This window comes from Grus americana, chromosome 19, assembly GCF_028858705.1.
Source record: "Grus americana isolate bGruAme1 chromosome 19, bGruAme1.mat, whole genome shotgun sequence".
In the NCBI taxonomy this organism is placed as follows: Eukaryota; Metazoa; Chordata; class Aves; order Gruiformes; family Gruidae; genus Grus; species Grus americana.
In genome coordinates this window covers 10,525,988-10,539,719 of record NC_072870.1, presented here as the reverse complement: position 1 = coordinate 10,539,719, position 13,732 = coordinate 10,525,988, and the positions used below count along the sequence as shown (strand labels likewise).

The following is a 13,732-nucleotide window of genomic DNA, read 5'->3' as shown; positions in this document are numbered from 1 at the left end:
TAAACCCCTCCACAATATTCCTGTGTGACATTATTAAAACTCCACATCAATATCAAACCCAAAGCAAAGACTGTCATCCCATTAACACATCAGTTGTGGGATGATCAATAAAAATTTACTTTAAACTGCGCCATATGTCGCTCCCCACAAAGTTTTATTATTCAGATTCATCAGTTTGTACCTCAACCCCCGTGCAATTAAATCCCATTTAGCAGCACTGACCTTCTGATTTGAACTTGTCATTCCTACAGCTGGTTTGGAGTTCAACAGCACTTTTTAATGACGAAAACAAAATGTCTGTGAATTAACGGTGGGGTACGGGGAGCCCTCCGCCGGGAAATCCCTCCTGCACCGCTGCCGGCGAAACAGCTCCCACGCCACAACACGGAAAGGGGGGGAAAAAAGGGGAGGGAAAAGAAAAAAAGTGCCGGCACATTTTAACATGTTGTAGCATATTTGTAAACATCATTAATCACGGATTAGCAGATGGTAATGTTAATTGCACCTGTGGAAGTAACAAGACCTCAAGGTTGATTACATTTACAAACTCGGATCGGGGCTGCGGCGCGGCAGAGGATTCCCCACCGCCGGCGAGGAAGGTGCCCCTCGGGCGGCGTGTCCAGCCCCGGCCCCGCGGGTGCCAGGATCAGCCCCAGGACCGCGCCGTTCCCTTCAGCCGTGGTGCCCCCTCCGGCTTTGCAAAGACAAGGAAGGTGCTCTCCGTCCCAAAGCCCTTCCGACCTCAGGAAACCTCATCGGGACCCAGGGATGGATTTGATGGAACGGGATCTTTTTCGGTCGCGTTGATAATCTGTGCACAGAAGTGAAATTTGGGGCACGAGCTGAGCTTCTCTCACAGCCAGATCTCCCTGGAGTTGATTTTGGGGGATGAAAAGATTTGTGTTCGCACTCGTCTGAGGACGAAAAGGCCAAGGCGTGGAGCGCATCTTCTGAACCAAGGAGGACAAACATTTTGCCACTGTGCTTAGAGACACTTTGATTATTGATAAATCATTTTGGAAGGGCAATTACTAAATTTTAAAATCAATTTGGTAAATAAGCTTCTGAAAGGAATCCATGACAAGCAGCAGGCAGGGAAGAATTGACTTTCAAATTACACACACACACACACTTTATTCATATCTAAATATCAAAGAGACTGTATGTACAAACAGAAGTAATCAGGAAGCATGTTTTGATCTTGCTGATGTACACAAAAAATGACAATTAATGTCCTCCTTTATGATATAAAGCCGGGAGTTTTTTTACAGTTACATTACAGTGACGATTATAGTCAAGCTTAAGGCTAAAAATAATGAAAGACTATAAAAACTACATTTTAACATTTAAAAATATCCAGGAAATTAACTTGAGAAGCAGGCAATGATCCAATTAATGGATCGCATTTATTAGATCAGGGGCAAATCGCACAGCACAAAGCTTCATCTCCAAAGGTGCGAGCATGCAGAGGTCCTCGTGCTCCTCGCGGGTCTCAGCCCGGAGCAGGATGGAGCTGGGGCAGAAGGAGAAAGCATCAGCCACGGCAGATAAATCCAAAAGCCGGCTGGGTGACGGCAGAGGGGCATCGCAGTGAAACAAAGCGGGGCCAAGAGGCACCGCTGAGCAAAATGGGCTAAACGCAAACAGCAGAGGTGTCTGGAGAGGGATTTACTGCACTCGCAAAAGCCTGTATTGCAGCAAGAAAAGTCCGAGCTGCAGCCCCAGTTACAAACACAAATTCCTGCCTCTTAAAATTCAAGCCTCATGCAACTCCCAGTAAGCCTTCTCTGATGCTCCAGTGCCAAATCAAGGTGCTCCACGGATACAGCAGCTGTATGGAGACATTCACAGGGAGTCGCGATGGCTGCTGGACAAGTGACTGTAGGACCTTCAATCTACCTCACTACCCCGTCAGCAGAGCCGCTGCGGGCACTGAGGTTTCAAAGCTTTTTGGGAAACTTCCAGAAGTAAAGTAGCTGCTCCATCGTTACTCACCTGCCTCCTCCTTAGAGGGGGCAAGCCGGCATGGCCAAGCACAGTCTGATGGCGCCTGGCTTTCCCAAACACAGGCAAACTCAGTGAAGTGCTCCCTCTACTAAAGTACTGCTCAAATTAAAAATAAAAAAAGGAAAAAAGGAGAAACTGCAGTTCCTATGAAATCAGAAAAATATGGATACTCACCTATAGGTCAAGAATAAAGAAATGGCTTTATCCTCATCCCTGCTGCTCGAAAGGAAGGATTCAGTTAGCCCCAATCTTTCCTCTGAAAAATGAGCAAACCTGGGCCACGGGCACCCTCTGCTGGGGCACCCACGGCTGCGGGAGCAGCGCTTGGGGGGGCTGCAGCCTCCCTGCCCGCAGCCTTTTCATTTCAGCACTAACAGACACGCTCAGCTCACAAAACCCAAGTGCTACACACCCGCCCGAGAGCTGTCGTCCCAGCAGTGCACCGGTCACTGTCACTCCCCAGGCACCTGCTTGCACAACAGCCATGGCGGGGGGATTTCGGTTTTGTGCTTTTCCACAGGAGAGGGGAAAAGGGCAGACACAGCTCGGGATACGTGCCGCTGTGCCAGGCACCCTCTCCATCACGGCCGCAGAAGCGAGTACTCAACACCTTTGAAAAGCAAAAGCTTTCACTGCAAAACTAAACAGGATCCCACCTGCAAGCCAGGAGGGCACAAACCACCTCGTGGGGCTCCTCGAGAACCCCCAGCAGGGCGCGGGGGCAGCCGTGGCCCCGAGACACCTCCGTGGCCAGTGCGCAGAAGCCTCCGAGCAGGGGAGGGAAATAAAGCCCCAACCAGGCAATCGGCTGCGTGAAAGCCCAGCGCCGGTCACTGCGTCTGCCCTTCCCTCGCAGGCTGGGCACAGTCCCCGTGGCCACCGCAGACGCAGAGCTCCGTGTCCCGTCCCCCATCCAGGGCACCTGGGGTGTCCCCAGCCCCACAGCCGCAGCACCCACCGGCCAGGCCCGCCCAGGGATGCATCTGAAAAACCTCCACATCCAGACTTCATTTAGCTCAAAGCAAAGTCCTAATTAGTCACTCTGAGTGATTTACTTGTTCATTTGGAAGGGGGGAAGGGAGGAGACTAAGCTGAATTGTTTGAAATTATCCCTAAAGGGCACTGTAAATTAAGTGTTAATGAGGAATCCTATGCAAAGGGCCACAGTAGCTAAATAAAATAATTAAGGTGCTAAGTGATAACATTCATTTGGTTCTCAATAATTTAGCCAGCCTGGTTTTCAACCAGGATGTTTGCAAATGAAGGCATCCTCACCCCCTCCCATGCCATCAGCAGGGACCACGGTGCTGGGCAGCTCAGCATCCAGTAGGATCAGGCCCAGCACGGAAAGGAAACTTCCCCGGAAGCGGACAACAGGCTCCTGATTCCCCTCCCCACCTGAAGGAAGTGCTCTGTTCCACTAATCACACTCTGGATTTATATATGACACAAAAAGGATTGATTCGAGTCTACAGCCAATCTTTACTGAGGCTTTATTTCAGTGGGCTGCGTTTTTCCCCGCCACAGCTGTTTTCTAACAGCTCATGTCCGTCCTTCGGCAGGGCTGCAGACCTGGTTTACAACCCAATACAACACGGTGTGGCTTCAGACACTCAAGCACCAATATGTAACACAGAAACCGCCTCTTTGTGAAGAAATTGCTACTGAGGAGTCCCAAATCATACCTGGTTATCACCAGCAACCTCTTGGCTGCTAAGGGGTCGGCGGGCTCGGGCACAGGGTGGGCACGGCTGCTCTCGGCGGCACCACCATCTCTCACCTACAGCCCAAATTCTCTCCACAGCACAGAGAAAATTTGTGCAACAAATTCTCCCGTCCAACAAAGTCTACCGTGCAACAAACACAAAGCTCGCAGCCATCACCAGGTATTTTACTGCAAAAACTGAAAGATTTGTTGCTCTGCTTTGAAAACTTAGCTTTGTGCCCTTCCTTACAGCCGCTCCTCCGAGGTGCCGGTGGGAGGTGTTACCTAGTACACGCAGGTGTCTGACTTCAGCGTTACACCAGGGTTGTTCTGATGGTATTGTGCCTCAGTCAAGACACAGCTCAGGCCAGTGGGGCTCTCCCTGCAACTTGCGGCGACGGTGAAGACCCTGGAAAGAGCGCTGCCATATCCACACCAGCAGAGCACAGCCATGAAACGCCGAGCAGATTCCCACACCAAATAAAAAAAAAAAATATCAGTCACTGTGCCTCAGCTTTTGGCTGCAGATGGAGTGCAGGAAAATACCTGTAAGAAAGTAAAAATAAATTACAAAAAAAAAAAGATCTTTTTCTAAACCACAAGAAAATCGTTCTGCGGGCCTGGATGTTTGTTTGATTTTTAATACAGAAATTTGGACTATAATGCCTTTGTGCTTCAGAACCATTTTTACCAGTAGCAACAGAGACGTTCAGCGACTCGATCCCGGGGTGAAGCGCCCTGCCAGGGGGTATGGCCAGCATCCGATGGCACAAGAGCTGCGTCTCTAGGGAAAGTCCGTCACCTTCATTCCCTGCAGAACAAAGACACTGCTCAGGTCAGCTCGCAGCCGCTGCCACGTCCCTTTTCCCCCCTCCCAAGTACAGTTCTTGCTAACGCTCTGTCACTACACCCTCACCCCTAAGCTCACCAGCAATCTGCCCGGCTCCCATGCAGCAACAGCCAAAAACTACCAGAGGTGAGATGGGCACCTCACTTGCCTGCCCTCCCTTCCCGGCCCACTCCAACCTCCCTGGATCTGTTCTCCACTATCTGAAGTGTTTTTGAGGAATACCTGTGCAGCACGCCTGCACGCACAGTGTAAAGCACAGAGCCTGAGCGCAAAGATCCCCTGCACAAGCAGCCACCGTGCCAGCAGACGACCGTCCACGTACGGAGGCTGCTGCCAGAGGAACAGGGCAGGCGAGGCCGCAGGCCTGATCTGGTCCAGCAAATCCCACATCCCTATTGATAGCGAGGGGTTCAGCCTTTTCAGCACACAGTACCACCAGCTGGGTGCAACTTGTGAATGCAGACAGTTTAACCAGAGGCTTCAATTGATTAGTTGTTAAACCATCCAACAGTCCTGATATGTTTGGGCTGATACACTAGTGAAACGGAGTTGAAATCTATCCCAGGTCATTAGTAGTTGTTTGACTCACACTGTCACAAAGGGAAATGGAAAGGGAGAGGCTTTAAACAATCCTGCGCGCAGACAAGTGAAAATGCAGAAGACCAGAGACCTCCCAGCCCGCTTGGCTCCCCAAAGAATTCTTCCACATTCATTATTTAGAGCTACCCAGACAGCTACACGGCTGCAAGAATACCCAGCTCGTTTCAAAGATGTGCTCACCCTCTGACAAAACAGGCTCAGCATGCTGGAAGCCAAACATTCCCCTTCAACAGCCATACCCCGACCCCAGCTGAACCCCAGACTGGTCCTGGCACGGCACTGCCAGGGCACACGCTGTCTACCAGGGGCTTCTGCGCCGCTGCCTGTGTGACCACTGCTGTCACCAAGGCCCCACTCAGCTCATCTAAATTTAGACACTTTTCTGAAGTTTTAACAGCGTACACGGATGCTTTAGGCACTTTCTGTGCCACTGGAGACTCACTCCTCTGTAAGGCACGTTTGTTCCTTGCTTGGCTGAGTTGCCACAAAATTCTTCCCCTGCTGTCTCCCCAGCAGGTCCCGTGCCCCATCCCTACGCGCTGATCTGTGCGACAACCCTCCGACCGCACAGGGTAGGAAAGCGCTCTTATTCCCAGGCTCACGTTCTGCTGGCCTCATCTAACTGGCAAGACATATTTTGTGTAAGGAAAAGAATGCTTTGGGTAACGCAGCTTGCATCACCTTCCCACACGAAATAAGCCATACTGGCGAAAGCATCCTTTGGCTGGGGTAAATGAACCTTCAGAAAACCAAAATCCCACCCGAACCATTCTTTTCCCGCTGTAAGCCAGCAGTGCAGACAAAGCCTAGGTGAGTCATCCAAGGTCACAGGGGAAGCCTGGGCAACACAAGGAATCGAAGCCAGGCCTCCCACGGTCTGGCCTTCCTCTTCGTCACCTGACTCTGGCTCTCTAGGGATGCTTCAAGAACAAAACAAAACAAAAAAAAAAATCATCCTACTTTTTTCTGATTCAACCCAGAAAAGTTTTACAACTTAAAGCTACATTTGTCTCCTGAGCCTCTCAAAGCACACTCTCATGGGTCTTTCCAACTGGGACAGCAGCTACTGCCAGAGGTGCCATGGCTCCTGAAGCAATCCTCTCCTCTCCCTGATAAGGGTCTTACGATTCCTAATAAAGGCAGCAATTTTGCTTCCAGCTTTTACAAAGCTTTTTATGGCTCTGGCTGCTTAAAATAATTAGGAACCATAAATTCAGGGCAAAAAGACTTGCACAGAGTGTGACACGAGGGAGGGAGTATTGACTGAATCAGATTAAATCCTAGTTTATACTGAACAAAACAGTTCCCACTTCAGATATTTGACTTCCATATCTCAGCTTTGGCCCTCACTGACAGACCTCAAAGACCAGAGTTAGAGCCTGGCTGAAATGATAAACAGGTTTCCTGCCCTGATTACAATTAACACCGCTGTAACAACTGCACTTTCCAGTGCGGGAAGTTCAACTCCCGGCAGAAGCAGCCGTGCTGGCAGTTCAGAGAAATATGCAAAATGAGCATCGCAGAAAACCACCAATTCCAACCCCAAGCTAAAGACTGAACATGTAAGAAGAACAAATTACCCAGAAACTCTTCTTGCTCAGACAGCTAACTGCTCCCAATCTGCTCCTGTTCACACAAGGCTCCCCGTCTTCAGGGCAGCCAGCCTGCCTGTCACCTTCGGCAATGACTCCAGTGGAGACGACATTAAGCTGGACTGTCCAAATCACTCTCTGCCAAGCCAGCGAGGATGCCAAGAGAATGAATTCAAGTCTGCAAATACTTAACTTACAAGACAATCTGTGCAATGCTAGGAAGCTCACTACCATGCTAAATTATCTCTGCTGCTGTTTGTGGCTGCAGGTATGCTACATATTCAGATCTAGGATGTTTCTTCAAACAATCCCAGCATCAGACGACTGTAATGTTCAATTTTCTTTTCAGTGAAGAGTTAGTGCTCAGCAGAGAGTTGAAATCATTACTGCTGCAAGGTCCGGGAGCTCTCCTCCTGCATCTACCAATCAGCCTCCAATCTCCCTTGACAAAAGGATATTTGGACTTTTTCCTGGAGAAATCTCTCATAACTCAAGGTAACGACACCACTGCCACTTTCACCCCCTTCCTTTCTCCTGGTGGTGTCGTCGTTTCTGGGATGCATTCCTTTGTGGTCCATCAGCAGAGCTGCCAGCCTCCCTACTCCCTTCATAATATAGCTCCACACATCTTGTAGAGATGCCAGATTTGCGGTGTTGTCTTGTCAGTATTTCTAGGAGTTCAATAAACATTTTAATTAAAGGAATGTCTTCTGAGCCAAGAAAACCGCAGCACGGGGCAGGATTACAGCCCCTTGATGGCTCATCGCCAGCATGACACTACTCCAAGTGTAAAAGCTCAAACCAGCTCTTGTGCCAGGCGACACAAAGCGGGGGGCTACAGCATGGCCACACAAGGGTGCCTAGAGCAGCGCTCCTGGCTGAATTTCTTTCTCTAACTGCCGCGAGGCCATTGCTCCCCGTTTTTCACCTTCTGGGAGGCTGCACAATCCCAAACTCTGCCTACAACAGACAGCACCCTCTGTACGAAGAGTGGGGAGAAGTAGAGGGCCCTGGAGGAATCGCCCAGTTTAGGTGCTCAGGAAAGCAGCACCCATTGCTCCAACGGTGCACAGGTCTGGCAGGGAGGAGGTTACACCTGCTCCTCCTGCTAATACCGCAGCAGCCAACAGCTCCTGCCTTCTCCTCTGCATACAAAAGCAGCCACTGACTGGTCTCCATGGTGGTCTCTGCGCCACAAACCCCAACTTTGTGTTCAGAACACCCCCAGCAACAGCTCCTCATGTTTCTTTCCAGACCTGGGCATGGACATATATTCCTGTTTTTTTAAGACGAAACACGACAGAGCAAAGACCAGGCACAGCTCACCATTACAGCCTCAGCGAACAAGAGCGAACACATACCTCCTGGGTCTCTCTCTCAGGTTTGCGGTTCACCAACACAGAAAAACCAGGTTCAGGGCTCTAGGACAGGATCAAAAGCGCCGCAGAACACAATGCAGAACAACACGCCGTGCGTGCATTGACCCAGACCTGTCCTGCCACTGAAAACTGCCCTCTAGACCCTGCGCAGCTACTAAACTCCCCGTTCATCTACACAAACTGGTTTGTTCTTGCAGTTCCTACCGGAAGGCTTCTCAGCTCCCCCTCTTCTTCTGGGTCCCTTTTTCATTTGCAGCCAGATCATTCTAGTACTTCTTGCTCAGCTTTTCTTTTCCAGACCAAAGTGTGATGGATGTAACAGACCTGCAACTTCCTTTGGAGTGAAGCATCACCCTGACCGTTCCCTCACACATGCACTTCCACCAAGCCCAGAGCTCTGTAAATTGAAATACCTATTACTATAATAACGGGTTTACTCCACCGAAATTCCAAGCAACTGATGACAGGAACATTTTCCACACCCTCAGGCTTGGTGACTGTTCCCACAACTTCCCAGCCTTCTGCAGTTTTAGCCTAGAAAGGGAAAGGAAAGATGTGTTAAAAAATTGCCCACTTTTCAAGCCTAAAAAGAAAATAAGTCATGTATGCCAACGCAATTTATTTTTTTTTAATGTTTTCAGTTAAGCTGAATAGCTTCTCTGGGGATTTTTTGGCATCCTTTGAATTTTTACCCCCAAAGTCCTCCCAGTAACAGCACACAAACCTTGATTTAAGAAAAAAAAAAATTAAAAAAAGTAATTTTCTTTCTGCTGTTTATTCCAGTTCAGCAAGCAAGCAAACAGCAACTGAAAAGCTTTTTTTTTTTTTCCCCCATACAACAACAGTTCTAGGAAGGTTTCTGCCAGGAAAGCATACAAAAAGAGTAGTGTTAAACAAATTAGCATAAGGCTAATCCACAGAGCAAGGCAGTGGAAGTTCTCAAGTGCAGGCTCAGCCACCAGAAGCCCACAGTAACGTTTTCAAACACAAGCACACATTTTCAAACTCGGATGCCAAAAATCAGCTCACACAAAAGGCAGGGCACTCAACACTCAGTGCCTCACATAACCAGAGAACCAGCCTTCCCTCCCGCGCCCTAGTAAAAAGAGCCTTAATTATTTGTCTTGAAAATCCATTTTAACAATAAAAGAGCCGCTGCTTCTTGCCAGCTTCATTTCCTGTGAAATTGGCACTTTTTACATTACGCTATATCAAATTTACACCAGCCAGGCAATGCCAAGGGTTAGGCCAGTGAATCTGGGTCCAATTAAATGAACTGCTGCAATGGCTCAAAATGTTAATAATTCAAGCTTTACAGTAACAAAGTGATTCTTCCAGCTGTTTCAATTAAATATCAATGTATTTTATGTATCTTTCATTTCACCGTCATCCAGAGCTCCAGCTGCCAGACCTATTGTACAACTGGACAAAGGGTTTCTAGCACCAAGTGGGAAGAGTCCAGGCTTACCTCTGCTCAGCCTCCTCACGGTCACACCAGCCTGTTGAGCTCTTCCTCAAAGGGACACGGGCACACAGCAACCCCGGGTGCCTCCGTTCCCCTGAGGGTCTGCCGCTTCTGCCCTCGCACCCCGTGCTGAGCCCTCCAACCCCACTGCTCCCCCAGGTCTGGGGGATCCCGCACGAAGAGGGGGGGGGCAGGTGAGAACCTGCAGCTCCCTGCTCTGCATGCGCACAGCGTTCAGCCGGTCCCCAGCCCTGCCAGGGCACAGGGGACCTCCACAAGGAGCCAGGGCAGTCACAAGGTGCTATCACAGAGGATGGACGCACTCTGCCAATTCAAAGCAACATCCCTGGGCTTGTTTCAGTTTAAATCACGGTTTTCTACATGCATTCCCCTTCCTTTTGCAGCATGTTCTGCAAAGGGCCCTATCTCACCTCACCGCATTTGTACAGCATAAAAAGAATTCCAGCAGCTCACACCAGCCCTGGTTTCTCCTCTCTCCCCTGCTCCAAAGGCTGCCCAATGCTGCCATCGTGTGCCTGCACCCCGGGACGCTGCCTCCGCCACACGCTGGGCAAGAATGCTGCGGGCTGCAGCGCTAGCTCCAGACCCCACGGGGAGAAAGGAAGCCAGACCCCGTCTTACCAAGCTCGCAGCCTGAGTACAGGAGACAGACAGAGTGCTACCCTGCTATCGCCATCTTCCAGAAAAAGACCTACAGCTTGGACCTGTTACCCCAGCCTGTGGAATGGGACTGGGGGTGCAGGCTCATGAGAGGTGGTCCGACAGCACAGACCAGCGGCAGCAAACAGGGGTGCAGAGCAGGAGCACAGGACACTGCAAAGAACTGACTCCTTTTCCTGTACCTCCTCTCTGTTCGATACACACAATATTTGAGGTTTCTTGAAAGGAAAAGGGAAAAAAAAGGTGGATCATTCTACCTTCAAAAAGCTCTGGATATCATCCGTGCTGTAGACATCTAAGACTTCCACAGCTCCAGAGCTAGCTTTGCTCACTGTCGGAGTCAATGGGCAGCTGCAAGGAAAAAAAGAAAGGAAAAGTGTCATATGAGAGCAAAAAAAGAAATCCAGGAGAATTTTTGTTTCTATATTTCCTTCGCTTGCCTCTGCAACTCAATTCCAACCAGTCCACTAAAGATCTCACTCACTATACAGATCTATTTTCCTATGGAGAATAGGAAGGCTCAGAAATAGGTTGTAGCAGTTCTGCGCGCAGATGGACAACTGAAACACAAAACAGGTTAAAACAAAAAGTACCCAGGGAGGTTCCTTACCAGCCTGGAATGCCAGATCCCGCAGCCTCCCTGCAGAGCACAACGCAAAGCAGCTGCTAGCCCAATTCAGCTCTGAAGCTCTGTCCTAGCAAGCCCTCTAAAGCAGCTGTCGAGCAATGCAGGCTAGAAACCTTCTTGGGAGCCAGCAGGAAAAGAAAGAGAAAAGCTGAAGGAGCAGATAACCCACCCCGTACCTGTTCCTCTGGCTTGTCACCACTCTGTCCACCCCCAAGAAGTACGCAGAGCGCAGCAGTGCCCCCAGGTTCATGGGATCCTGGATCTGCTCCAACACCAGCCAAATCAACTGCTGCTTCGGATTCTCTTCATCCCCTAAATCCGGCTTTTCAGCTTCCTCCAAACTCTTGAAACGGAGAGGAGTGACCTCCAGACAAACTCCCTGGTGGACCCGACCTCTGCAAAGAGCATCCAGCTCTCTCCCTTTGACGTGGTGCACGGGGACTCCCCGGGCCACGGCCTGAAGGACAAACTCACTCATTACGAGCCGCCGAGGGCCGCTGCTCTCCTTGAGGAACAACTTGAACACGTCCCTTCTCGACTGGGAGAGGGCCAGGGAACACGGTGCGATCCCAAATAAGATCTCTGAGCCTTTAGTCCTCTCGATCAGTAGAGGCTTCTGCTCCTGCCTCTTCCTCGTCTTTGAGGAGTCACCCTCTCCCGAGCTCCACAGCTCCCTGCTGCCTGGCGCAGCCGGCCTGGCCCCTCTCTCGTACGACTTGTGCCACGGCCGTGGCTGTCTCTGCGGGGCCAGGCCCTCGTGGGAGGTGCGGGAGTGGGTCACCGCCCGAGAAGCCTCCGGGACGGCTAGTGGGGGAAGCTGCCTGCCGCCATCCCCCCCTCGGGCCGGCCCTGCCTCGTCCCCGCCTGCGGCCGGCGGTGCGAAGGGCGGGAGCCGCTGCTCCCGAGTGGAGCGGTACCTCAGCCCCCACCACCACCGGCCGCAGCTAGCGGGGGACAGCCCCACGGCTCGCCAGACACCGGGCTTGAGCGCTTGCTCCATTGGGGACCCAAAGGCCTTTCCACGCGGGAGGGAAGGGGTCAGCGCAGGCACCGGCGGCCTCCCCGTGGGAGGCGGCGCGGCCTCAGGAGCTGACAGGAGGCGGCTCCGCACCACCCCCACGGGCACGGGAGACGAGCGCGGGGCCCGGGGTGGGAGGAAAACACCGAGCTCAGCTCCAGAGACTGCCCGGCCGCAAAGCCGGGCAGGGGCACGCAGAGGTGCGGTGCGCCGGCTAGGCAGGCTGCAGGGGTTCCCCGGCACGGCAGGAGCGGCCGCCGGTCGCACCAGGCGCCGCGGACACGCATGGACCCCGCCGCCGCCCCGCTCCTACCGTCCGCGTGCGCCGCGCCGCTTCCGGGCGGGCACGCGGCCACACCAACGAGAGGGGAGGGGTGCCCCGCCCCGCGCCGCAGCGCCGCCTGGCGGTGGGCGGGGACGCAGCCGTCCCGGGCCATGTCTGGCTCCCGCCGCTGAGGGGAGCGAGCGGCTTCAGCCTCGGGCGGCCTGGCCTCCCCTCCCTTCCCGGGCACCCAGCCTCTGCCCCCGGCCAGAACCCGCGGAGGGCCCCCCGCAGCCGTGAGGGAGGAGGGCAGCTTTGTCCCCGCGCCCCTGGGCCGAGCCGGGTCACCCCCGGCTGCAAAGGGCAGGTCTGGTGCTGCTCCGAGCTCGTCGGAGGGAGCAGACTCTCCGGCCTCTGCTGAGGAGGCCTTAATTAACCAGAAAACAGCTTTTCACTACTTCACTAGGGCATTTCACAAAGACTGGGGGCGAGGGGCTGGGGCCCACAGGCCCCAGCCCAAACAACCGGCATCACCCAGGTCCAGCAACAAAAGTGGTGGGCTTTGGAAAGTCCCGGCCTAGCCCAGGTATTTTTAGTATTAAAAATGAGCATTTCAGCTGCATTTAGCCCAGGGAGTGCAGATTTCTCTCTGACCTCGTTCCCAAAGGCCACGTGTGCTCAGGCAGGCTGTAAATAAAACCCCACGGACAACGGAAACCATCCAAACAGCGTCTGATCGGCTGGAAATGCACGTTGCGAGGGCAACGTCCCGGCCTACTTACTGCCCAGGCACGGTAATTGCAACGTGCTTCTCTAAACACAGGCAGAAACCTGTAACTTTATACCAAAATGCCGCTCTCTCAATTATATGGTATTTTATATCATGAAATTGCTTTTACAGGTTTACAGATCTTAAGTTACATCATGTTTTTCCTGCTTACCAGAGGTCCCCTGAGATCACATCATCTGCCAGATAAAACCGCTGCACCACCAGCAAACATGTTAACGTAACTGATGATATACACCACACACAACAGAAAAAAGCATGGTAAGACAGGGAAAACCCATGGGTTTAATTCTTCAAATGCTCTCAGAATATCTGCCTCAAATCCAGCAATGGCAGCCAATTCAGCTATTCGTTACTTATTTACAAAAACTTTGTATTTCAGTGACAGCAAACCTGAGCCCAGGAATGTGCCTCTGTGCTGGGACAAGCCAAAAGGGGACTGGGAAAGAAAAATGCTTTCAGTTAACGACAAGGATAATCTGTTTTGCTTTGAGGCAAGCCCAAGAGACTTTCTGAAAGATTTCAATCCCCAAGTCCAAGCAGCAACAGCAGCTCACCCCTCGCACAGTTCAGTCAAACCCAGCCGTGCCCAGCAGCCTACCTGGGGATTTCAGTGAAACCCCGTGGAGTGCAGCTTCATTTGAACAAGGACAGGCGAGTCCAGCCTCCACAGGTAATCCGTGAGACAACTGGATGCTATTCTGCTCTAGAAAGCAATTACATTTTTTCCTCACAAAGAACCAAACTCACACGTTTCT

The 13,732-nt window shown here is 51.7% G+C and overlaps 1 protein-coding gene across 1 annotated transcript; it reads right to left on the bottom strand.

Moving 5' to 3' along the window:
- Positions 1 to 3,486: 3,486 nt before the first annotated feature.
- On the bottom strand, positions 3,487 to 12,264 carry MRM1 (mitochondrial rRNA methyltransferase 1). The gene is made up of 5 exons (XM_054847914.1): positions 11,084 to 12,264; positions 10,537 to 10,630; positions 8,547 to 8,667; positions 4,404 to 4,523; positions 3,487 to 4,258 (listed from the first exon to the last, which is right to left on the bottom strand). The coding sequence occupies exons 1-5, from the start codon at positions 11,905 to 11,907 to the stop codon at positions 4,209 to 4,211; spliced, it is 1,209 nt and encodes a 402-aa protein (XP_054703889.1). The 5' UTR covers positions 11,908 to 12,264; the 3' UTR covers positions 3,487 to 4,208.
- Between the last annotated feature and the right edge of the window lie 1,468 nt (positions 12,265 to 13,732).